Raw genomic sequence first — 24,000 nt, forward strand, 5'->3', positions numbered from 1 at the left:
CACAGCAGCAAGATTTGTGGCACTGTTGCCACGAGAAAAAGGGCAACCAGTGAGAGAAACACACACCATTGTAACACAACCCATATTTATGCTTATTTATTTTATCTTGTGTCCTTTAACCATTTGTACATTGTTAAAACACTGTATATATATATATATAATATGACATTTGTAATGTCTTTACTGTTTTGAAACCTCTGTATGTGTAATGTTTACTGTTAATTTTTGTTGTTTTTCACTTTATATATTCACTTTGTATGTTGTCTACCTCACTTGCTTTGGCAATGTTAACACATGTTTCCCATGCCAATAAAGCCCTTGAATTGAATTGAATTGAGAGAGATGGAGGGGAGAGTGATGGAGAGAGGTGAAATAGAAGCGAGATGGAGAGAAGGAGGGGAGAGTAATGGGAGAGAGAGAGAGAGAGAGAGAGAGAGAGATGGAGGGGAGAGTGATGGAGCGAGGTGAAATAGAAGCGAGATGGAGAGAAGGAGGGGAGAGTGATGGAGAGAGAGAAAGATGGAGGGGAGAGTGATGGAGAGAGGCTAAATAGAAGCGAGATGTGAGAGAGAGATGGAGGGGAGAGTGGTGGAGAGAGGTGAAATAGAAGCGAGACGGAGAGAAGGAGGGGAGAGTGATGGAGAGAGGTGAAATAGAAGCGAGATGGAGAGAAGGAGGGGAGAGTGATGGGAGAGAGAGAGAGAGAGAGAGTGATGGAGAGAGGTGAAATAGAAGCGAGATGGAGAGAAGGAGGGGAGAGTGATGGGAGAGAGAGAGAGAGAGAGAGATGGAGGGGAGAGTGATGAAGAGATGTGAAATAGAAGCGAGATGGAGAGAAGGAGGTCGAGAGTGATGGAGGAAAGAGAAAGATGGAGGGGAGAGTGATGGAGAGAGGTGAAATAGAAGCGAGATGAGAGAAGGAGGGGAGAGTGGTGGAGCGAGAGAGATGGAGGGGAGAGTGATGGAGAGAGAGAGAGAGATGGAGGGTAGAGTGGTGGAGAGAGGTGAAATAGAAGCGAGACGGAGAGAAGGAGGGGAGAGTAACGGAGAGAGAGAGGTGGAGGGGAGAGTAATGGAGAGAGAGAGAGATGGAGGGGAGAGTAATGGAGAGAAGGAGGGGAGGGTAATGGAGAGAAGGAGGGGAGAGTAATGGAGAGATGGAGAGAAGGAGGAGAGAGTGATGGAGAGAGAGATGGAGGGGAGAGTGGTGGAGAGAGAGAGATGGAGGGGAGAGTGATGTAGAGAAAGAGAGAGAGATGGAGGGGAGAGTAATGGAGGGGAGAGTAATGGAGAGAAGGAGGGGAGAGTAATGGAGAGAAGGAGGGGAGAGTAATGGAGAGAGGTGAAATAGAAGCGAGATGGAGAGAAGGAGGAGAGAGCCAGAGGGGAGCTGGCGATTGCAGTGTCACTCTGCTGCCCCCTTGTGAATTCATATGGTCTTTATGTGTTCGGTGTGTGTGTGTGTGTGTGTGAGTGTGTGTGTGTGTGTGTGTGTGTGTGTGTGTGTGTGTGTGTGTGTGTGTGTGTGTGTGTGTGTGTTTCTCTGTGTGTGTGGGTTTCTGTGTGTGTGTGCGTGTGTTCTCTGTGTGTGTGTTTCTCTGTGTGTGTGTGTTTCTGTGTGTGTGTGTTTCTCTGTGTGTGTGTGTTTCTCTGTGTGTGTGTGTGTGTGTGTGTGTGTGTGTGTGTGTGTGTGTGTGTGTGTGTGATGGTGATGATTTAGAACTGTGCAGCTTCTCTCAGTCACACAGACAGGGAGGGGCTTGTTTTTGAGCTGAGGAGAAAAATAAGAGCTTTTCATGTCAGGGAAGAATCCATCTCCTCCTGTCACACACACACACACACACACACACACACACACACACACACACACACACACACACACACACACACACACACACACACACACACACACGGCCCACCTCTCCCTGTCAGCCAGAGTCTTTTTAGGGGTGATGCTGATATATGAGCTTGGGGGACGTCGCTTGAACGTTGACATGTGATGTGTGTGCGACGTTGTGTTAACGTTGATATACGAGCTGTGGGTATATAGGGGCGAGTGGTGTGTGTGTGTGTGGGGTCCAGAGCTCCTCTGACACTGTGTGTGTGTGTGTGTGTGTGTGTGTGTGTGTGTGTGTGTGTGTGTGTGTGTGTGTGTGTGTGTGGTGTGTGTGTGTGTGTGTGTGTGTGTAGGGTCCAGAGCTCCTCTGACACTCTGAAAGCTAGTTTGTGACCCTGGGGTCCTTGAGTCTGGCTCTGTTCCTCTTCAATACCTCTCTCTCCTCACACACTCTCTCTGTACCTCAATCTCTCTACACACACCCAATTCAATTCAACATCAATTCAATACCTCTCTCTACACACACTCAATTAAATTCATAATCAATTTAATACCTCTCCCTTCACACACTTAATTCAATTCATAATCAATTTAATACCTCTCCCTTCACACACTCAATTCAATTCATAATCAATTTAATACCTCTCCCTTCACACACTTAATTCAATTCATAATCAATTTAATACCTCTCCCTTCACACACTTAATTCAATTCATAATCAATTTAATACCTCTCCCTTCACACACTCAATTCAATTCATAATCAATTTAATACCTCTCCCGTCACACCCTTAATTAAATTCATAATCAATTTAATACCTCTCCCTTCACACACTTAATTCAATTCATAATCAATTTAATACCTCTCCCTTCACACACTCAATTCAATTCATAATCAATTTAATACCTCTCCCTTCACACACTTAATTCAATTTCACTTTTAATTTCAGGGCTTTACTGGCATGGGAAACATGTGTTAACATTGCCAAAGCAAGTGAAGTAGATAATAAACAAACGTGAAATAAACAATAAAAATGAACAGTGAACATTACACTCACAGAAGAATGAATATATTTCAAATGTCATATTGTATATATATTATATGCAAATGGTTAAAGTACAAAAGGGAAAATAAATAAACAAATATAGGTTTGTAGGGTTAGGGTTGTATTTACAATGGTGTAATGGTGTTTGTTCTTCACTGGTTGCCCTTTTCTCGTGGCAACAGGTCACACATCTTGCTGCTGTGATGGCACACTGTGGAATTTCACCCAGTAGATATGGGAGTTTATCAAAATTAGGTTTGTTTTTGAATTATTTGTGGATCTGTGTAATCTGAGGGAAATATGTCTCTCTAATATGGTCATACATTGGGCAGGAGGTTAGGAAGTGCAGCTCAGTTTCCACCTCATTTTGTGGGCAGTGAGCACATAGCCTGTCTTCTCTTGAGAGCCATGTCTGCCTACGGCGGCCTTTCTCAATAGCAAGGCTATGCTCACTGAGTCTGTACATAGTCAAAGCTTTCCTTAAGTTTGGGTCTGTCACAGTGGTCAGGTATTCTGCCACTGTGTACTCTCTGTTTAGGGCCAAATAGCATTCTAGTTTGCTCTGTTTTTTTGTTAAATCTTTCCATTGTATCAAGTAATTATCTTTTTGTTTTCTCATGATTTGGTTGGGTCTAATTGTGCTGCTGTCCTGGGGCTCTGTGGGGTGTGTTTGTGTTTGTGAACAGAGTCCCAGTACCAGCTTGCTTAGGGGACTCTTCTCCAGGCTCATCTCTCTGTAGGTGATGGCTTTGTTGTGGAAGGTTTGGGAATCGCTTCTTTTTAGGTGGTTGTAGAATTTAACGGCTCTTTCCTGGATTTTGATAATTAGCGGTTGTCGGCCTTATTCTTCTCTGTATGCATTATTTGATGTTTTACATTGTACATTTTTGCAGAATTCTGCATGCAGAGTCTCAGTTTGATATTTGTCCCATTTTGTGAATTCTTGGTTGGTGAGCAGACCCCAGACTTCACAACCATAAAGGGCAGTTTTTTTTAGCCAGATCCTCATTGGGTATGTCGAATTGTACGTTCCTTTTGATGGCGTAAAAGGTCCTTCTTGGCTTGTCTCTCAGATCGTTCACAGCTTTGTGGAAGTTACCTGTGGTGCTGATGTTTAGGCCAAGGTGTGTCTAGTTTTTGTGTGCTCTAGGCAACACAGTCTCTCTCTATTTCTCTCTCAACACTCTCTCTCTCTCTATCCTCTCTCTCTCTCCTCCCTCTCTCTCCACACACTCTCTCTCTAACCTCTCTCTCTCTCCACACACTCTTACTCCCTCTCCACACTCTCTCCCTCTCCCTCTCTCTCTCTCCCTCTCTCTCTCCCCCTCTCTCTCTCTCTCTCCCTCTCTCCTCACACTCTAACTCCCTCTCCACACTCTCTCTCTCTCCCTCTCTCTCCACACACTTACTCCCTCTCCACACTCTCTCTCTAACCTCCCTCTCTCTCCACACTCTCTCTCTGCCTCTCCCTCTCTCTCCACATGCTCTCTCCACACACTCTAACTCCCTCTCCACACTCTCTCTAACCTCCCTCTCTCTCCACACACTCTCTCTCTCCCTCTCTCTCTCCCTCTCTCCCTACACATACTCTCTCTCCCTCACTCTACACACACACTCTTTGCATCCTGTATGCTGTAGATGCACTTATCTGCAATCAGGGGACAACAACAGAGACACAAACTCAAGCAAAAAAACTGTCAGTCACACTATCACTTGTAGTGAACACACACACACGCCTGAGATCTCTCGGTCAGGAGGCAGGACTGTTTAACAGGGTGGGATTGGTCAAGAGGCATGACTGTTTAACAGGGTGTGATTGGTCAGGAGGTAGGACTGTTTAACAGGGTGTGATTGGTCAGGAGGCAGGACTGTTTAACCTCTCTGGGGTAGGCGGGACGCTTGCGTCCCACATGGCCAATAGCCAGGGAAAATGCACAGCTCCAAATTCAAATACATTTCTATAAAAATCAAACTTTCATTAAATTACACATGCAAGATAGCAAATTAACGCTACACTCGTTGTGAATCCAGCCAACATGTCAGATTTCAAAAAGGCTTTTCGGCAAAATAATAAGATGCTATTATCTGATAATAGAACAACAGTAAACAATGAGAGTAGCATATTTCAACCTTGCAGGCGCGACACGATGCAGAAATACAAATATAAATCATGCCTTACCTTTGACAAGCTTCTTTTGTTGGCACTCCTATATGTCCCATAAACATCACACATGGTCCTTTTGTTTGATTAACTCCGTCGATATATATCCGAAATGTCCATTTATTTGGCGCGTTTGATCCAGAAACACAGCTTCCAACTTACGCAACGTCGCTACAAAATATCTCAAAAGTTACCTGTAAACTTTGCCAAAACATTTCAAACTACTTTTGTAATACAACTTTAGGTATTTCTAAACGTATATAATCGATCAAATTGAAGACGAGATGATCTGTGTTCAATACAGGAGCAAAACAAACTGACTAATTTTCTGGTTACGTGCCTCTATCAAAAGGTACACATGAAGTGACGTTCGTTCTGAGCTATGGTACTTCTTCATTACACAGAGGAAAAACCTCAACCAATTTATACAAACTGGTGACATCCAGTGGAAGCGGTAGGAACTGCAGGATATGGTTTGTCCTCGGGGTTTCGCCTGCTAAATAAGTTCTGTTATACTCACAGACATGATTCAAACAGTTTTAGAAACTTCAGAGTGTTTTCTATCCAATACCAAATATAATATGCATATATTAGGATCTGGGACAGAGTAGGAGGCAGTTCAGTTTGGTCATGCTATTTATCCAAAAGTGAAAATGCTGCCCCCTACCCAAAACAGGTTAACAGGTTGTGATTGGTCAGGAGGCAGGACTCTGTAACAGGTTGTGATTGGTCAGCAGGCAGGACTGTGTGTAACAGGGAATGATTGGTTATGAGGATAGAGAGTGAAGAGTGTGTCTCTGGTTATAAACATGACACTTCCCTTGACTCTGACTTGACAACAGAATCCTGCAGTGACAGCCCTGCCCAGAGTCAGCTTGGGGAGATACACATACTGATTAATTGATTGGTTAATTGAATGATCGGTTGGCTGATTGGTTGATTGGTTGTTTAATCAGCTGGTTCATTTAATGATTGATTGGTTGGTTGATATATAGATTTACATACTGATTAATTGATTAGATGATTGCTCCTAACGTCCCACCTCTCCTCTGCTGTGTCTCTCCAGTCTGCGTAGGGAGGGCTACACGGTGCAGGTGAATGTGAACGACTACCTGGACATCTACTGTCCCCACTACAATGACAGCCAGCGCGTGGTGGGCACCGGGGAGCAGTACATCCTCTACATGGTCAGCTACCGTGGTTACAGGACCTGTGACCCCCAGCTGGGCTTCAAGAGGTGGGAGTGTAACCGCCCCCACGCACCAATCAAATTCTCAGAGAAGTTCCAGCGCTACAGCGCCTTCTCCCTGGGCTACGAGTTCCACGTGGGTCAGGAGTATTACTACATCTGTGAGTATGCTACTATACTACTACCACTACCACGTGGGCCAGGAGTATTACTACATCTGTGAGTATACTACTATACTACCATCATCAAATCAAATCAAATCAAATTACTACCACTACCACGTGGGTCAGGAGTATTACTACATCTGTGAGTATACTACTATACTACTATCATACTACTACCACGCGGGCCAGGACTCTTACTACATCTGGGAGTATACTACTATACTATACTACTATCATACTACTACCACGTGGGCCAGGAGTATTACTACATCTGTGAGTATACTACTATACTATACTTCTCTCATATTACTACCACTACCACACAGGCCAGGCATATTACTATATCTGTGAGTATACTACTATACTACTATCATACTACTACCACGTGGGTTATGGGTATTACTATATCTTTGAGTATATACTACTATACTAATATCATACTACTACCACGTGGGTCATGGGTATTACTATATCTGTGAGTATACTGCTATACTACAATCATACTACTACCACGTGGGCCAGGAGTATTACTACATCTGTGAGTATACTACTATACTACTATCATACTACTACCACGTGGGCCAGGAGTATAAATATGTCTGTGAGTATAGATATTGCCAGTACTTTAATATACAACTTCTATTCAACTATCATATACCACTATGAAATACACATTTGTGTGTCTTGGTATTATTACTATATTACTACTAATATAATAATACTACTATACTATTGCTACAGTACAATACTACCACATACCATGGGTGAGGAGTACTACTGTGTCAGTTCTAGTGGTGTCCTAAATGACATCATCATGTGTGCACGCTGGTAGCTTGTTTGAATCTTTCTGGTTTATTAAATGTTTGTGTGTTAACAGCTACACCCACTCATCACCACGGTCGCAGCTGCCTCAGATTGAGAGTTTATGTCTGCTGCTCCACAGGTGAGGCGCACACACACACACACACACACACACACACACACACACACACACACACACACACACACACACACACACACACACACACACACACACACACACACACACACACACACACACACACACACACAAACACCACACTCTCCCTTTCTCTCTCTCTCTCTCTCCCACATTCTCTCTCTATACTCTTTCTCTCTCTCTTTCCTACTCTCTCTCTCCTACTCTCTCTCTCTTACTCTCTCTCAATTCAATTCAATTCAAGGGGCTTTATTGGCATGGGAAACATGTGTTAACATTGCCAAAGCAAGTGGGGTAGATAATATACAAAAGTGAAATAAACAATAAAAATTAACAGTAAACATTACACATACAGAAGTTTCAAAACAATAAATACATTACAAATGTCATATTACGTATACATACAGTGTTGCAACGATGTACAAATGGTTAAAGTACACAAGGGAAAATAAATAAGCATAAATATGGGTTGTATTTACAATGGTGTTTGTTCTTCACTGGTTGCCCTTTTCTCGTGGCAACAGGTCACAAATATTGCTGCTGTGATGGCACACTGTGGAATTTCACCCAGGAGATATGGGAGTTGATCAAAATTGGATTTGTTTTCGAATTCTTTGTGGATCTGTGTTATCTGAGAGAAATATGTCTCTCTAATATGGTCATACAGTGGGCAGGAGGTTAGGAAGTGCAGCTCAGTTTCCACCTCATTTTGTGGGCAGTGTGCACATAGCCTGTTTTCTCTTGAGAGCCAGGTCTGCCTACGGTGGCCTTTCTCAATAGCAAGGCTATACTCACTGAGTCTGTACAGAGTCAAAACTTTCCTTATGTTTGGGTCAGTCATAGTGGTCAGGTATTCTGCCACTGTGTAATCTCTGTTTAGGGCCAAATAGCATTCTAGTTTGCTCTGTTTTTTTGTTAATTCTTTCCAATGTGTCAAGTAATTATCTTTTAGTTTTCTCATGATTTGGTTGGGTCTAATTGTGCTGCTGTCCTGGGGCTCTGTGGGATGTGTTTGTGTTTGTGTTTGTGAACAGAGCCCCAGGACCAGCTTGCTTAGGGGACTCTTCTCCAGGTTCATCTCTCTGTAGGTGATGGCTTTGTTAAAACCTGTTGGGGCTAGGGGACACAAGGAGTTCCCTAAAGGGAACACCCCCTCCAATTCGGCCGAAAAAAATATTCTTTAGAAATATTTAACTTTCACACATTAACAAGTCCAATACAGCAAATGAAAGATAAACATCTTGTTAATCTACCCACCGTGTCATATTTTTAAAATGTTTTACAGCGAAAACACAACATATATTTATGTTAGATGACCACCAAATTCAAAAAGACACAAAGCCATTTTTCACAGTCACAAAAGCAGAAATATAGACAAAATGAATCACTAACCTTTGATTATCTCCATCAGATGACACTCATAGGACATCATGTTATACATCTATTTGTGTTTTGTTCGATAATGTGCATATATATGAATAAAACATCTCAGTTTACATTGGCATGTTACGTGCAGTAATGTTTTGATTCCAAAACATCCGGTGATTTTGCAGAAATACTCAATTAATATTGATAAAAGATGCAAGTGTTATTCACAGAATTAAAGATAAACGTATCCTCTCTGCAACCGCTATGTCAGATTAAAAAAATAATAATAATCTGAGAACTGCGCTCAGAACCCAAAGAAATACCCGCCATTTTGGCGTCAACAGAAGCTACAAAAAACACTAGAAATATTCACTTACCTTTGAATATCTTCATCAGAAGGCCGTGCAAGAAGTCCTAGTTCCACAATAAATCGTTGTTTTGTTCCATAATGTCCATTACTAGTGTCCAATTAGCTGCATTTGCTACCACTTTCAGCTCACATGCTCAAAAGCTGACGCTGGTCCAGGCGAACTCGGACGAAAAGTTCAAAAATATATATTCCAGGTCGAATAAACTGGTCAAACTAAGTAGATAATCAGTCGTTTACGTTTACATCTGCAGCCAAATGGAACGATGGTGATATTAACAGACAAATGCGCATCAGGGAAATTGCATTCTGCCAGGCCAGTGACTCATTCCCCTCCCATTCGGTCAAAGTTCACACCAGAGGCTCCATTCCACGTTCTACTGAATTAGGACATCTAGGGGAAGGCGTAGGAAGTGCTAACAGATCCATATCTTGTTTGGAAGTGAAGAGGCGATGACTTAAAATTAGACCCACATTTCACTTCCTGTTTGGAAGATTGCCTGCCCTATGAGTTCTGTTATACTCACAGACATAATTCAAACAGTTTTAGAAACTTCCGAGTGTTTTCTATCCAATAGTAATAATAATATGCATATATTAGCAATCTAGGACAGAGTTTGATGCAGTTCACTATGGGCACGCAATTCATCCAAAGTGAAAATACTGCCCCCTATCCCCAACAAGTTTTAACGGCTCTTTTCTGGATTTTGATAATTAGTGGGTATCGGCCTAATTCTGCTCTGCATGCATTATTTGGTGTTCTACGTTGTACACCGAGGATATTTTTGCAGAATTCTGCATGCAGTCTCAATTTGGTGTTTGTCCCATTTTGTGAAGTCTTGGTTGGTGAGCGGATCCCAGACCTCACAACCATAAAGGGTAATGGGCTCTATGACTGATTCAAGTATTTTTAGCCAGATCCTAATTAGTATGTTGGATTTTATGTTCCTTTTGATGTCATAGAATGCCCTTCTTGCCTTGTCTCTCAGATCGTTCAAAGCTTTGTGGAAGTTACCTGTGGTGCTGATGTTTAGGCCAAGGTATGTATAGTTTTTCGTGTGCCCTAGGGCAATGGTGCCTAGATGGAATTTATATTTGTGGTCCTGGCGACTGGACCTTTTTTGGAACACCATTATTTTGGTCTTACTGAGATTTACTGTCAGGGCCCAGGTCTGACAGAATCTGTGCAGAAGATCTCTAACTCTCTCTCTCGCTCTCTCGCTCTCCTACTCTCTCTCTCTCTCTCTCTCTCTCTCCTACTCTCTCTCTCTCTTACTCTCTTTCGCTCGCTCTCTCTCCTACTCTCTCTGCATCTCTCTCTCCTTCTCTCTCTCTCTTTCTCTCTCGCTCTCTCTCTCTCTCTCTCCTACTCTCTCTCTCTCTCCTACTCTCTCTCTCTCTCTCTCTCTCTCTCCTACTCTCTCTCTCACTCTCTTTCGCTCGCTCTCTCTCCTACTCTCTCTGCATCTCTCTCTCTCTCTCTCTCTCTCCTACTCTCTCTCTCTCTTACTCTCTTTTGCTCGCTCTCTCTCCTACTCTCTCTCTCTCTCTCTCTCTCTCTCCTACTCTCTCTCTCTCTCTCTCTCTCTCTCCTACTCTCTCTCTCTCTTACTCTCTTTCGCTCGCTCTCTCTCCTACTCTCTCTGCATCTCTCTCTCCTCTCTCTCTCTCTCTCTTTCTCTCTCGCTCTCTCTCTCTCTCTCTTACTCTCTCTCTCTCTCTCTCTCTCTCCTACTCTCTCTCTCTTACTCTCTCTCGCTCACTCTCTCTCCTACTCTCTCTTTCTCTCTCTCTCTCTCTCTCTCTCTCCTACTCTCTCTCTCTATTACTCTCTCTCGCTCGCTCTCTCTCTCTCTCTCTCTCCTACTCTCTCTCTCTTACTCTCTCTCGCTCGTTCTCTCTCCTACTCTCTCTCTCTCTCGCTCGTTCTCTCTCCTACTCTCTCTCTCTCTCTCTCTCTCTCTCTCTCTCTCTCCCACTCAATTCAATTAAATTCAATTGACTTTATTGACATGGCGTTCATTATTACTTACATTGTCAAATGATACATTTGAAAAATAAAAATAAAATAAATATATTTGTATATAAATAAATGGTGGGACCAACAGCAATAATAATATTATGGACATTACTTTGCACTTTTCACTGGTTGTCCCTCAGGTTGTGGCAGGAGGACACATATTTGGCTGCCAAAACTGCACATTTTGGCTTTTCACCCAATAAATATTCGATTTTTTTCTTCATCTTTTATAGTTTCAAATTCTATGTATTGAATTATAATTTTGGGAAAGAAATATTCTCTTAGGTCTGAGTATTTGTCACTGTGTAATAGGAAATGCAGCTCTGTCTCTACCTCTCCCCTGGAGCAGAGTAAGCACAGCCTGTCCTCTCTGGGCAGCCAGATTTGTGTGTGACGACCGGTCTCTATAGCCAGACTGTGCTCACTGAGTCTGTACCTAGTCAATGTTTTCCTCAGTTTTCTATCAGTCACAGTGGTCAGAAAGTCTTCCACCATGTACTGTCTGTTTAGAACCAAATAACATTGAAGTTTTCTTAGATTTTTTGTGGTGTCTTTCCAATAGGTGATATATTTTTCTTGTTTTGTCTATGGGGTTGGTTTGGGTTGGTGAACTGAGCCTCAGAACTGGCTGGCTGAGGGGACTCTTCTATTGTTTCATCTCTTGACATTGTAGAGCTGTGTGATGGAATGTTTTGGGGTCACTTGTTTTTAGATGGTTGTGAAATTTGATGGCTCTTTTTTCTATTCGAATGAGGAGGGGGTATTGGCCCAATTCTGCTCTACATGTGTTATTTGGAGTTTTTCTTTGCACTTGCAATACAGTCTTGCAAAACTCTGCATGCAGTATTTCGATTGGATGTTTGTCCCAGTTGGTAAATTCATTATTAGAGACTGGACCCCAACATTTTTGAGCCAGATTCTAATTGGAATTTCGATTTTCATGTTCCTTTTAATGGCATAGAATGCTCTTCTTGTTTTGTCTCTCAGCTCATTTACAGCCATGTGAAAGCTACCTGTGATGCTGATATTTAGTCCTAGATATGTGTAGTTTTTGGTGTGTTCTAATAGAACTGTTTCCAAATAGAATTTATATTTGTCATCATCAAGGAAATGTCTGCTATTTATAATACTCCAGAAAACTTTCCCCAAGTTGCTGTTAACGCAAATTCCTCTGTAATTATTTGGGTCAAATTTCTCGCCATTTTTATAGATTGGTGTGATCAATCCCAGGTTCCAAATATCGGGGAAAATACCTGCAGTGAGGATAATGTTGAAGAGTTTGAGTATAGCCAATTTGAATTTGTGGTCTGTATATTTGATCATTTCATTTAAAATACCATCAGCACCACAGGCCTTTTTTGGGTTGGAGAGTGCATAGTTTTTCCAATAATTATTCTTCTGTAATTGGGGTATCCTCAGGACTCTGATAGTCTTTGACTGCTGATTCAGGGATTTGTAATTTTTCTTGTATATATTTTTTGTTCTGGGCTCTTTGTTATATTACTGTAGAGGTTTGCAAAATGATTTCTCCACATATCCCCATTTTGGATAGCCAATTCCTCATGATGAGGTTTGTTTAATTTATTCCATTTCTCCCAGAAGTGGTTTGATTCTATGGATTCCTCAATTCCATCCAGCTGATTTCTAATGTGCTGTTCCTTTTTTGTTCTCAGGGTGTGTTTGTATTGCTTCAGTGTTTCCCCATATTGAAGGCCTATATTTTTGTTGTCTGCTTCTCTGTGTTTTGATTAGATACATTTCTCAATGACTTTCTTAGATTTTTGCAATCATTATCAAACCATTTTTCATTATCTGTTATTTCTGGTTTGCTCTTATGCTTCTTTAAATTAGCCAAGGAGGCTAATTTGTCACATATAAAGTTTATGTTCCAAACAGCCAAATTTACACCTTCATTGCTGAAGGAGAATGTTAAGGCTAAAAAGTTGTCCAGGAGAGATTGTTTTTGGTAGATTTCTGTACTGTTTGCACTCACTCTGTTTGCACATAGGCCTGTTTTGTACCATGTCATTTATTGGGCCGTGATGCTTCATGGTTGGGTTCTGCTCTTCTCAGATAAACTGTGATTTTACTGTGGTCTGAGAGAGAGGTGTTAGTGGGCTGACTGTGAAGGCTCTGAGAGACTCTGGGTTTAGGTCGGTGAGGAAGTAGTCTACAGTGCTGCTGCCAAGGGATGAGCTGTAGGTGTACCTACCAAGAGTCCCCTCTCAGCCTACCGTTGACTATGTACAGACCCAGTGTTCGACAGAGCTGTAGGTGTACCTACCAAGAGTCCCCTCTCAGCCTACCGTTGACTATGTACAGACCCAGTGTTCGACAGAGCTGTAGGGGTACCTACCAAAAGAGTCCCCTCTCAGCCTACCGTTGACTATGTACAGACCCAGTGTTCGACAGAGCTGTAGGGGTACCTACCAAAAGAGTCCCCTCTCAGCCTACCGTTGACTATGTACAGACCCAGTGTTCGACAGAGCTGTAGGTGTACCTACCAAAAGAGTCCCCTCTCAGCCTACCGTTGACTATGTACAGACCCAGTGTTCGACAGAGCTGTAGGTGTACCTACCAAAAGAGTCCCCTCTCAGCCTACCGTTGACTATGTACAGACCCAGTGTTCGACAGAGCTGTAGGTGTACCTACCAAAAGAGTCCCCTCTCAGCCTACCGTTGACTATGTACAGACCCAGTGTTCGACAGAGCTGTAGGGGTACCTACCAAAAGAGTCCCCTCTCAGCCTACCGTTGACTATGTACAGACCCAGTGTTCGACAGAGCTGTAGGTGTACCTACCAAAAGAGTCCCCTCTCAGCCTACCGTTGACTATGTACAGACCCAGTGTTCGACAGAGCTGTAGGTGTACCTACCAAAAGAGTCCCCTCTCAGCCTACCGTTGACTATGTACAGACCCAGTGTTCGACAGAGCTGTAGGTGTACCTACCAAAAGAGTCCCCTCTCAGCCTACCGTTGACTATGTACAGACCCAGTGTTCGACAGAGCTGTAGGTGTACCTACCAAAAGAGTCCCCTCTCAGCCTACCGTTGACTATGTACAGACCCAGTGTTCGACAGAGCTGTAGGTGTACCTACCAAAAGAGTCCCCTCTCAGCCTACCGTTGACTATGTACAGACCCAGTGTTCGACAGAGCTGTAGGTGTACCTACCAAAAGAGTTCCCTCTCAGCCTACCGTTGACTATGTACAGACCCAGTGTTCGACAGAGCTTCACGATCTGTACTCCATTTTTGTTTTTCACTTTATCATAGTTGTTTCTGTGGGGGTATATGGGGAGGGAAAGGTTATTTCTTCCTAGTAGATGTTTATCCCCATGACTGTTAATAGTGTCTTGTTCTTCTGCTGTTCTAGCATTCAGGTCTCCACAGACCAGTATGTTGCCTTGGGCATGAAAGTGACTAATTTCTCCCTCTAGAATGGAGAAACTCTCTTCATTGAAGTAGGGTGACTCTGAGGGGACTCTACTCAAATCAAATCAAATCAAATCAAATGTATTTATATAGCCCTTCGTACATCAGCTGATATCTCAAAGTGCTGTACAGAAACCCAGCCTAAAACCCGAAACAGCAAGCAATGCAGGTGTAGAAGCACGGCGGCTTCTCCCTAGAAAGGCCAAAACCTAGGAAGAAACCTAGAGAGGAACCAGGCTATGTGGGGTGGCCAGTCCTCTTCTGGCTGTGCCGGGTGGAGATTATAACAGAACATGGCCAAGATGTTCAAATGTTCATAAATGACCAGCATGGTCGAATAATAATAAGGCAGAACAGTTGAAACTGGAGCAGCAGCACAGTCAGGTGGACTGGGGACAGCAAGGAGTCATCATGTCAGGTATTCCTGGGGCATGGTCATAGGGCTCAGGTCTTCCGAGAGAGAGAAAGAAAGAGAGAATTAGAGAGAGCATATGTGGGATGGCCAGTCCTCTTCTGGCTGTGCTGGGTGGAGATTATAACAGAACATGGCCAAGATGTTCAAATGTTCATAAATGACCAGCATGGTCGAATAATAATAAGGCAGAACAGTTGAAACTGGAGCAGCAGCACAGCCAGGTGGACTGGGGACAGCAAGGAGTCATCATGTCAGGTAGTCCTGGGGCATGGTCCTAGGGCTCAGGTCCTCCGAGAGAGAGAAAGAAAGAGAGAAGGAGAGAATTAGAGAACGCACACTTAGATTCACACAGGACACCTGGGCCAGACTACACTCAATCATATGACCCACTGAAGAGATGAGTCTTCAGTAGAGACTTAAAGGTTGAGACCGAGTTTGCGTCTCTGACATGGGTAGGCAGACCGTTCCATAAAAATGGAACTCTATAGGAGAAAGCCCTGCCTCCAGCTGTTTGCTTAGAAATTCTAGGGACAATTAGGAGGCCTGCGTCTTGTGACCGTAGCGTACGTGTAGGTATGTACGGCAGGACCAAATCAGAGAGATAGGTAGGAGCAAGCCCATGTAATGCTTTGTAGGTTAGCAGTAAAACCTTGAAATCAGCCCTTGCTTTGACAGGAAGCCAGTGTAGAGAGGCTAGCACTGGAGTAATATGATACATTTTTTTGGTTCTAGTCAGGATTCTAGCAGCCGTATTTAGCACTAACTGAAGTTTATTTAGTGCTAGCCGGGTAGCCGGAAAGTAGAGCATTGCAGTAGTCTAACCTAGAAGTGACAAAAGCATGGATTAATTTTTCTGCATCATTTTTGGACAGAAAGTTTCTGCAATGTTACGTAGATGGAAAATAGCTGTCCTTGAAATGGTCTTGATATGTTTTTCAAAAGAGAGATCAGGGTCCAGAGTAACGCCGAGGTCCTTCACAGTTTTATTTGAGACGACTGTACAACCATTAAGATTAATTGTCAGATTCAACAGAAGATCTCTTTGTTTCTTGGGACCTAGAACAAGCATCTCTGTTTTGTCCGAGTTTAAAAGTAGAACGTTTGCAGCCATCCACTTCCTTATGTCTGAAACACATGCTTCTAGCAAGGGCAATTTTGGGGCTTCACCATGTTTCATTGAAATGTACAGCTGTGTGTCATCCGCATAGCAGTGAAAGTTAACATTATGTTTTCGAATAACATCCCCAAGAGGTAAAATATATAGTGAAAACAATAGTGGTCCTAAAACGGAACCTTGAGGAACACCGAAATTTACAGTTGATTTGTCAGAGGACAAGCCATTCACAGAGACAAACTGATATATTTCCGACAGATAAGATCTAAACCAGGCCAGAACTTGTCCGTGTAGACCAATTTGGGTTTCCAATCTCTCCAAAAGAATGTGGTGATCGATGGTATCAAAAGCAGCACTAAGGTCTAGGAGCACGAGGACAGATGCAGAGCCTCGGTCCGATGCCATTAAAATGTCATTTACCACCTTCACAAGTGCCGTCTCAGTGCTATGATGGGGTCTAAAACCAGACTGAAGCATTTCGTATACATTGTTTGTCTTCAGGAAGGCAGTGAGTTGTTGCGCAACAGCCTTTTCTAAAATTTTTGAGAGGAATGGAAGATTCGATATAGGCCGATAGTTTTTTATATTTTCTGGATCAAGGTTTGGCTTTTTCAAGAGAGGCTTTATTACTGCCACTTTTAGTGAGTTTGGTACACATCCTGTGGATAGAGAGCTGTTTATTATGTTCAACATAGGAGGGCCAAGCACAGTAAGCAGCTCTTTCAGAAGTTTAGTTGGAATAGGGTCCAGTATGCAGCTTGAAGGTTTAGAGGCCATGATTATTTTCATCATTGTGTCAAGAGATATAGTACTAAAACACTTGAGTGTCTCTCTTGATCCTAGGTCCTGGCAGAGTTGTGCAGACTCAGGACAACTGAGCTTTGAAGGAATACGCAGATTTAAGGAGGAGTCCGTAATTTGCTTTCTAATAATCATAATGTTTTCCTCAAAGAAGTTCAGGAATTTATCACTGCTAAAGTGAAAGTCATCCTCTCTTGAGGAATGCTGTTTTTTAGTTAGCTTTGCGACAGTATCAAAAAGGAATTTAGGATTGTTCTTATTTTCCTCAATTAAGTTAGAAAAATAGGATGATCGAGCAGCAGTAAGGGCTCTTCGGTACTGCACAGTACTGTCTTTCCAAGCTAGTCGGAAGACTTCCAGTTTGGTGTGGCGCCATTTCCGTTCCAATTTTCTGGAAGCTTGCTTCAGAGCTCGGGTATTTTCTGTGTACCAGGGAGCTAGTTTCTTATGAGAAATGTTTTTAGTTTTTAGGGGTGCAACTGCATCTAGGGTATTGTGCAAGGTTAAATTGAGTTCCTCAGTTAGGTGGTTAACAGATTTTTGTCCTCTGGTGTCCTTGGGTAGACAGAGGGAATCTGGAAGGACATCAAGGAATCTTTGTGTTGTCTGTGAATTTATAGCACGACTTTTGATGTTCCTTGGTTGGGGTCTGAGCAGATTATTTGTTGCAATTGCAAGCGTAATAAAATGGTGGTCCGATAGTCCAAGATTATGAGGAAAAACATTAAGATCCACAACATTTATTCCATGGGACAAAACTAGGTCCAGCGTATGACTGTGACAGTGAGTGGGTCCAGAGACATGTTGGACAAAACCCACTGAGTCGATGATGGCTCCGAAAGCCTTTTGGAGTGGGTCTGTGGACTTTTCCATGTGAATATTAAAGTCACCAAAGATTAGAATATTATCTGCTATGACTACAAGGTCCGACAGGAATTCAGGGAACTCAGTGAGGAACGCTGTATATGGCCCAGGAGGCCTGTAAACAGTAGCTCGGGGGATATGGTCACTAGTGTAGCCAGGAGGTGAGGCCTCATTTAACACAGTAAATTCATCAGGCTTAAGCCATGTTTCAGTCAGGCCAATCACATCAAGATTATGATCAGTGATTAGTTCATTGACTATAATTGCCTTTGAAGTAAGGGATCTAACATTAAGGAGCCCTATTTTGAGATGTGAGGTATCATGATCTCTTTCAATAATGACAGGAATGGAGGTGGTCTTTATCCTAGTGAGATTTTTAAGGCGAACACCGCCATGTTTAGTTTTGACACGGTCTCAATGGTGATAGCTGAGCTGACTACACTGACTGTGCTGACACTGACTGTGCTAGTGGCAGACTCCACTATGCTGGCAGGTTGGCTAACAGCCTGCTGTCTGGCCTGCACCCTATTTCATTGTGGAGCTAGAGGAGTTAGAGCCCTGTCTATGTTGGTAGATAAAATGAGAGCACCCCTCCAGCTAGGATGGAGTCCGTCACACTCCGTCAGCAGGTCAGGCTTGGTCCTGTTTGTGGGTGAGTCCCAGAAAGAGGGCCAATTATCTACAAATTCTATCTTTTGGGAGGGGCAGAAAACAGTTTTCAACCAGCGATTGAGTTGTGAGACTCTGCTGTAGAGCTCATCACTCCCCTGTTTCTGTCTCTGTCTCTGTCCTCCCCTGTTTCTGTCTCTATCCTCCCCTGTTTCTGTCTCTGTCTCTGTCCTCCCCTGTTTCTGTCTCTGTCCTTCCGTGTTTCTGTCTCTGTCCTTCCCTGTCTCTGTCTCTGTCCTTCCCTGTTTCTGTCTCTGTCCTTCCCTGTTTCTGTCTCTGTCCTTCCCTGTTTCTGTCTCTGTCATCCCCTGTTTCTGTCTCTGTCTCTGTCCTTCCCTGTCTCTGTCTCTGTCCTTCCCTGTTTCTGTCTCTGTCCTTCCCTGTTTCTGTCTCTGTCATCCCCTGTTTCTGTCTCTGTCTCTGTCCTTCCCTGTTTCTGTCTCTGTCCTCCCCTGTTTCTGTTTCTGTCTCTGTCCTCCCCTGTTTCTGTTTCTGTCCTCCCCTGTTTCTGTTTCTGTCTCTGTCTCTGTCCTCCCCTGTTTCTGTCTCTGTCTCTGTCCTCCCCTGTTTCTGTTTCTGTCTCTATCCTTCCCTGTTTCTGTCTCTGTCCTTCCATGTTTCTGTTTCTGTCTCTGTCCTCCCCTGTTTCTGTCTCTGTCTCTGTCTCTGTCCTCCCCTGTTTCTGTTTCTGTCTCTGTCTCTGTCTCTGTCCTCCCCTGTTTCTGTTTCTGTCTCTGTCCTTCCCTGTTTCTGTCTCTGTCCTTCCCTGTCTCTGTCTCTGTCCTCCCCTGTTTTTGTCTCTGTCCTCCCCTGTTTCTGTCTCTGTCCTCCCCTGTTTCTGTATCTGTCTCTGTCCTCCCTTGTTTCTGTCTCAATCCTTCACTGTCTCTGTCTCTGTCTCTGTCTCTGTCCTTCCCTATTTCTGTCTCTGTCTCTGTCCTCCCCTGTTTCTGTCTCTGTCCTTCCCTGTTTCTGTCTCTATCCTTCCCTGTTTCTGTCTCTATCCTCCCCTGTTTCTGTTTCTGTCTCTGTCCTCCCTTGTTTCTGTCTCTATCCTTCACTGTCTCTGTCTCTGTCCTCCCCTGTTTCTGTTTTTGTCTCTATCCTTCCCTGTTTCTGTCTCTGTCCTTCCCTGTTTCTGTCTCTGTCCTTTCCTGTTTCTGTCTCTGTCCTTCCCTGTTTCTGTCTCTGTCATCCCCTGTTTCTGTCTCTGTCTCTGTCCTTCCCTGTTTCTGTCTCTGTCCTTCCCTGTTTCTGTCTCTGTCCTTCCCTGTTTCTGTCTCTGTCATCCCCTGTTTCTGTCTCTGTCTCTGTCCTTCCCTGTTTCTGTCTCTGTCCTCCCCTGTTTCTGTCTCTGTCTCTGTCCTCCCCTGTTTCTGTTTCTGTCTCTGTCCTCCCCTGTTTCTGTTTCTGTCCTCCCCTGTTTCTGTTTCTGTCTCTGTCTCTGTCCTCCCCTGTTTCTGTCTCTGTCTCTGTCCTCCCCTGTTTCTGTTTCTGTCTCTATCCTTCCCTGTTTCTGTCTCTGTCCTTCCCTGTTTCTGTTTCTGTCTCTGTCCTCCCCTGTTTCTGTTTCTGTCTCTGTCCTCCCCTGTTTCTATTTCTGTCTCTGTCTCTGTCTCTGTCCTCCCCTGTTTCTGTTTCTGTCTCTGTCCTTCCCTGTTTCTGTCTCTGTCCTTCCCTGTCTCTGTCTCTGTCCTCCCCTGTTTCTGTCTCTGTCCTCCCCTGTTTCTGTCTCTGTCCTCCCCTGTTTCTGTCTCTGTCTCTGTCCTCCCCTGTTTCTGTCTCTATCCTTCCCTGTTTCTGTCTCTATCCTCCCCTGTTTCTGTCTCTGTCTCTGTCCTCCCTTGTTTCTGTCTATATCCTTCACTGTCTCTGTCTCTGTCTCTGTCCTTCCCTATTTCTGTCTCTGTCTCTGTACTCCCCTGTTTCTGTCTCTATCCTCCCCTTTTTCTGTCTCTGTCTCTGTCCTCCCCTGTTTCTGTTTCTGTCTCTATCCTTCCCTGTTTCTGTCTCTGTCCTTCCCTGTTTCTGTTTATGTCTCTGTCCTCCCCTGTTTCTGTTTCTGTCTCTGTCCTCCCCTGTTTCTATTTCTGTCTCTGTCTCTGTCTCTGTCCTCCCCTGTTTCTGTTTCTGTCTCTGTCCTTCCCTGTTTCTGTCTCTGTCCTTCCCTGTCTCTGTCTCTGTCCTCCCCTGTTTCTGTCTCTGTCCTCCCCTGTTTCTGTCTCTGTCCTCCCCTGTTTCTGTCTCTGTCTCTGTCCTCCCCTGTTTCTGTCTCTATCCTTCCCTGTTTCTGTCTCTATCCTCCCCTGTTTCTGTCTCTGTCTCTGTCCTCCCTTGTTTCTGTCTATATCCTTCACTGTCTCTGTCTCTGTCTCTGTCCTTCCCTATTTCTGTCTCTGTCTCTGTACTCCCCTGTTTCTGTCTCTATCCTCCCCTGTTTCTGTCTCTGTCTCTGTCCTCCCTTGTTTCTGTATATATCCTTCACTGTCTCTGTCTCTGTCTCTGTCCTTCCCTATTTCTGTCTCTGTCTCTGTCCTCCCCTGTTTCTGTCTCTGTCCTTCCCTGTTTCTGTCTCTATCCTTCCCTGTTTCTGTCTCTATCCTCCCCTGTTTCTGTCTCTGTCCTCCCTTGTTTCTGTCTCTATCCTTCACTGTCTCTGTCTCTGTCCTCCCCTGTTTCTGTTTCTGTCTCTATCCTTCCCTGTTTCTGTCTCTGTCCTTCCCTGTTTCTGTTTCTGTCTCTGTCCTCCCCTGTTTCTGTCTCTGTCTCTGCCTCTGTCCTCCCCTGTTTCTGTTTCTGTCTCTGTCTCTGTCTCTGTCCTCCCCTGTTTCTGTCTCTGTCCTTCCCTGTTTCTGTCTCTGTCCTTCCCTGTCTCTGTCTCTGTCCTCCCCTGTTTCTGTCTCTGTCCTCCCCTGTCTCTGTCTCTGTCCTCCCCTGTTTCTGTTTCTGTCTCTGTCCTTCCCTGTCTCTGTCTCTGTCCTTCCCTATTTCTGTCTCTGTCTCTGTCCTCCCCTGTTTCTGTCTCTGTCTCTGTCCTCCCCTGTTTCTGTCTCTGTCCTCCCCTGTTTCTGTCTCTATCCTTCCCTGTTTCTGTCTCTATCCTCCCCTGTTTCCGTCTCTGTCTCTGTCCTCCCTTGTTTCTGTCTCTATCCTTCACTGTCTCTGTCTCTGTCTCTGTCTCTGTTCTTCCCTATTTCTGTCTCTGTCTCTGTCCTCCCCTGTTTCTGTCTCTGTCCTTCCCTGTTTCTGTCTCTGGTCTTCCCTGTCTCTGTCCTTCCCTATTTCTGTCTCTGTCTCTGTCCTCCCCTGTTTCTGTTTCTGTCTCTGTCCTTCCCTGTCTCTGTCTCTGTCCTTCCCTATTTCTGTCTCTGTCTCTGTCCTCCCCTGTTTCTGTCTCTGTCTCTGTCCTCCCCTGTTTCTGTCTCTATCCTTCCCTGTTTCTGTCTCTGTCCTTCCCTGTTTCTGTTTCTGTCTCTGTCCTCCCCTGTTTCTGTCTCTGTCTCTGTCTCTGTCTCTGTCCTCCCCTGTTTCTGTCTCTGTCTCTGTCTCTATCTCTGTCCTCCCCTGTTTCTGTTTCTGTCTCTGTCTCTGTCTCTGTCCTCCCCTGTTTCTGTTTCTGTCTCTGTCTCTGTCCTCCCCTGTTTCTGTTTCTGTCTCTATCCTTCCCTGTCTCTGTATCTGTCCTTCCCTATTTCTGTCTCTGTCTCTGTCCTCCACTGTTTCTGTCTCTGTCCTTCCCTGTTTCTGTCTCTATCCTCCCCTGTTTCTGTCTCTGTCCTCCCCTGTTTCTGTCTCTGTCTCTGTCTCTGTCCTCCCCTGTTTCTGTCTCTGTCTCTGTCCTTCCCTGTTTCTGTCTCTGTCCTTCCCTGTTTCTGTCTCTGTCCTTCCCTGTCTCTGTCTCTGTCCTTCCCTATTTCTGTCTCTGTCTCTGTCCTCCCCTGTTTCTGTTTATGTCTCTGTCCTTCCCTGTCTCTGTCCTTCCCTATTTCTGTCTCTGTCTCTGTCCTCCCCTGTTTCTGTCTCTGTCCTTCCCTGTTTCTGTCTCTATCCTTCCCTTTTTCTGTCTCTATCCTCCCCTGTTTCTGTTTCTGTCTCTGTACTCCCTTGTTTCTGTCTCTATCCTTCACTGTCTCTGTCTCTGTCCTCCCCTGTTTCTGTTTTTGTCTCTATCCTTCCCTGTTTCTGTCTCTGTCCTTCCCTGTTTCTGTCTCTGTCCTTTCCTGTTTCTGTCTCTGTCCTTCCCTGTTTCTGTCTCTGTCATCCCCTGTTTCTGTCTCTGTCCTTCCCTGTTTCTATCTCTGTCCTTCCCTGTTTCTGTCTCTGTCCTTCCCTGTTTCTGTCTCTGTCATCCCCTGTTTCTGTCTCTGTCTCTGTCCTCCCCTGTTTCTGTCTCTATCCTTCCCTGTTTCTGTCTCTGTCCTTCCCTGTTTCTGTTTCTGTCTCTGTCCTCCCCTGTTTCTGTCTCTGTCTCTGTCTCTGTCCTCCCCTGTTTCTGTCTCTGTCTCTGTCTCTGTCCTCCCCTGTTTCTGTTTCTGTCTCTGTCTGTCCTCCCCTGTTTCTGTTTCTGTCTCTATCCTTCCCTGTCTCTGTATCTGTCCTTCCCTATTTCTGTCTCTGTCTCTGTCCTCCACTGTTTCTGTCTCTGTCCTTCCCTGTTTCTGTCTCTATCCTCCCCTGTTTCTGTCTCTGTCCTTCCCTGTTTCTGTCTCTGTCCTTCCCTGTTTCTGTCTCTATCCTCCCCTGTCTCTGTCTCTGTCCTCCCCTGTTTCTGTCTCTGTCTCTGTCCTTCCCTGTTTCTGTCTCTGTCCTTCCCTGTTTCTGTCTCTGTCCTTCCCTGTCTCTGTCTCTGTCCTTCCCTATTTCTGTCTCTGTCTCTGTCCTCCCCTGTTTCTGTTTCTGTCTCTGTCCTTCCCTGTCTCTGTCCTTCCCTATTTCTGTCTCTGTCTCTGTCCTCCCCTGTTTCTGTCTCTGTCCTTCCCTGTTTCTGTCTCTATCCTTCCCTGTTTCTGTCTCTATCCTCCCCTGTTTCTGTTTCTGTCTCTGTCCTCCCCTGTTTCTATTTCTGTCTCTGTCTCTGTCTCTGTCCTTCCCTATTTCTGTCTCTGTCTCTGTCCTCCCCTGTTTCTGTTTATGTCTCTGTCCTTCCCTGTCTCTGTCCTTCCCTATTTCTGTCTCTGTCTCTGTCCTCCCCTGTTTCTGTCTCTGTCCTTCCCTGTTTCTGTCTCTATCCTTCCCTTTTTCTGTCTCTATCCTCCCCTGTTTCTGTTTCTGTCTCTGCACTCCCTTGTTTCTGTCTCTATCCTTCACTGTCTCTGTCTCTGTCCTCCCCTGTTTCTGTTTTTGTCTCTATCCTTCCCTGTTTCTGTCTCTGTCCTTCCCTGTTTCTGTCTCTGTCCTTTCCTGTTTCTGTCTCTGTCCTTCCCTGTTTCTGTCTCTGTCATCCCCTGTTTCTGTCTCTGTCTCTGTCCTTCCCTGTTTCTATCTCTGTCCTTCCCTGTTTCTGTCTCTGTCCTTCCCTGTTTCTGTCTCTGTCATCCCCTGTTTCTGTCTCTGTCTCTGTCCTCCCCTGTTTCTGTCTCTATCCTTCCCTGTTTCTGT

The 24,000-nt window shown here is 44.5% G+C and overlaps 1 protein-coding gene across 2 annotated transcripts in view; it reads left to right on the forward strand.

Moving 5' to 3' along the window:
• The window catches only part of LOC110513974 (ephrin-A3), a 146,780-nt gene that overhangs the window by 93,743 nt on the left and 29,037 nt on the right, over nt 1-24,000 (forward strand). For both annotated transcript variants that reach the window (XM_036967633.2, XM_090223777.1), the window contains 2 exons: nt 6,110-6,393; nt 7,274-7,339. In XM_036967633.2, the coding sequence (XP_036823528.1) occupies nt 6,110-6,393; nt 7,274-7,339 (350 nt within the window). The remainder of the gene's footprint in view (nt 1-6,109; nt 6,394-7,273; nt 7,340-24,000) is intronic.

The sequence above is a fragment of the Oncorhynchus mykiss genome, chromosome 3, assembly GCF_057628025.1.
Source record: "Oncorhynchus mykiss isolate SJ-2025 chromosome 3, ASM5762802v1, whole genome shotgun sequence".
Lineage (NCBI taxonomy): Eukaryota > Metazoa > Chordata > Actinopteri > Salmoniformes > Salmonidae > Oncorhynchus > Oncorhynchus mykiss.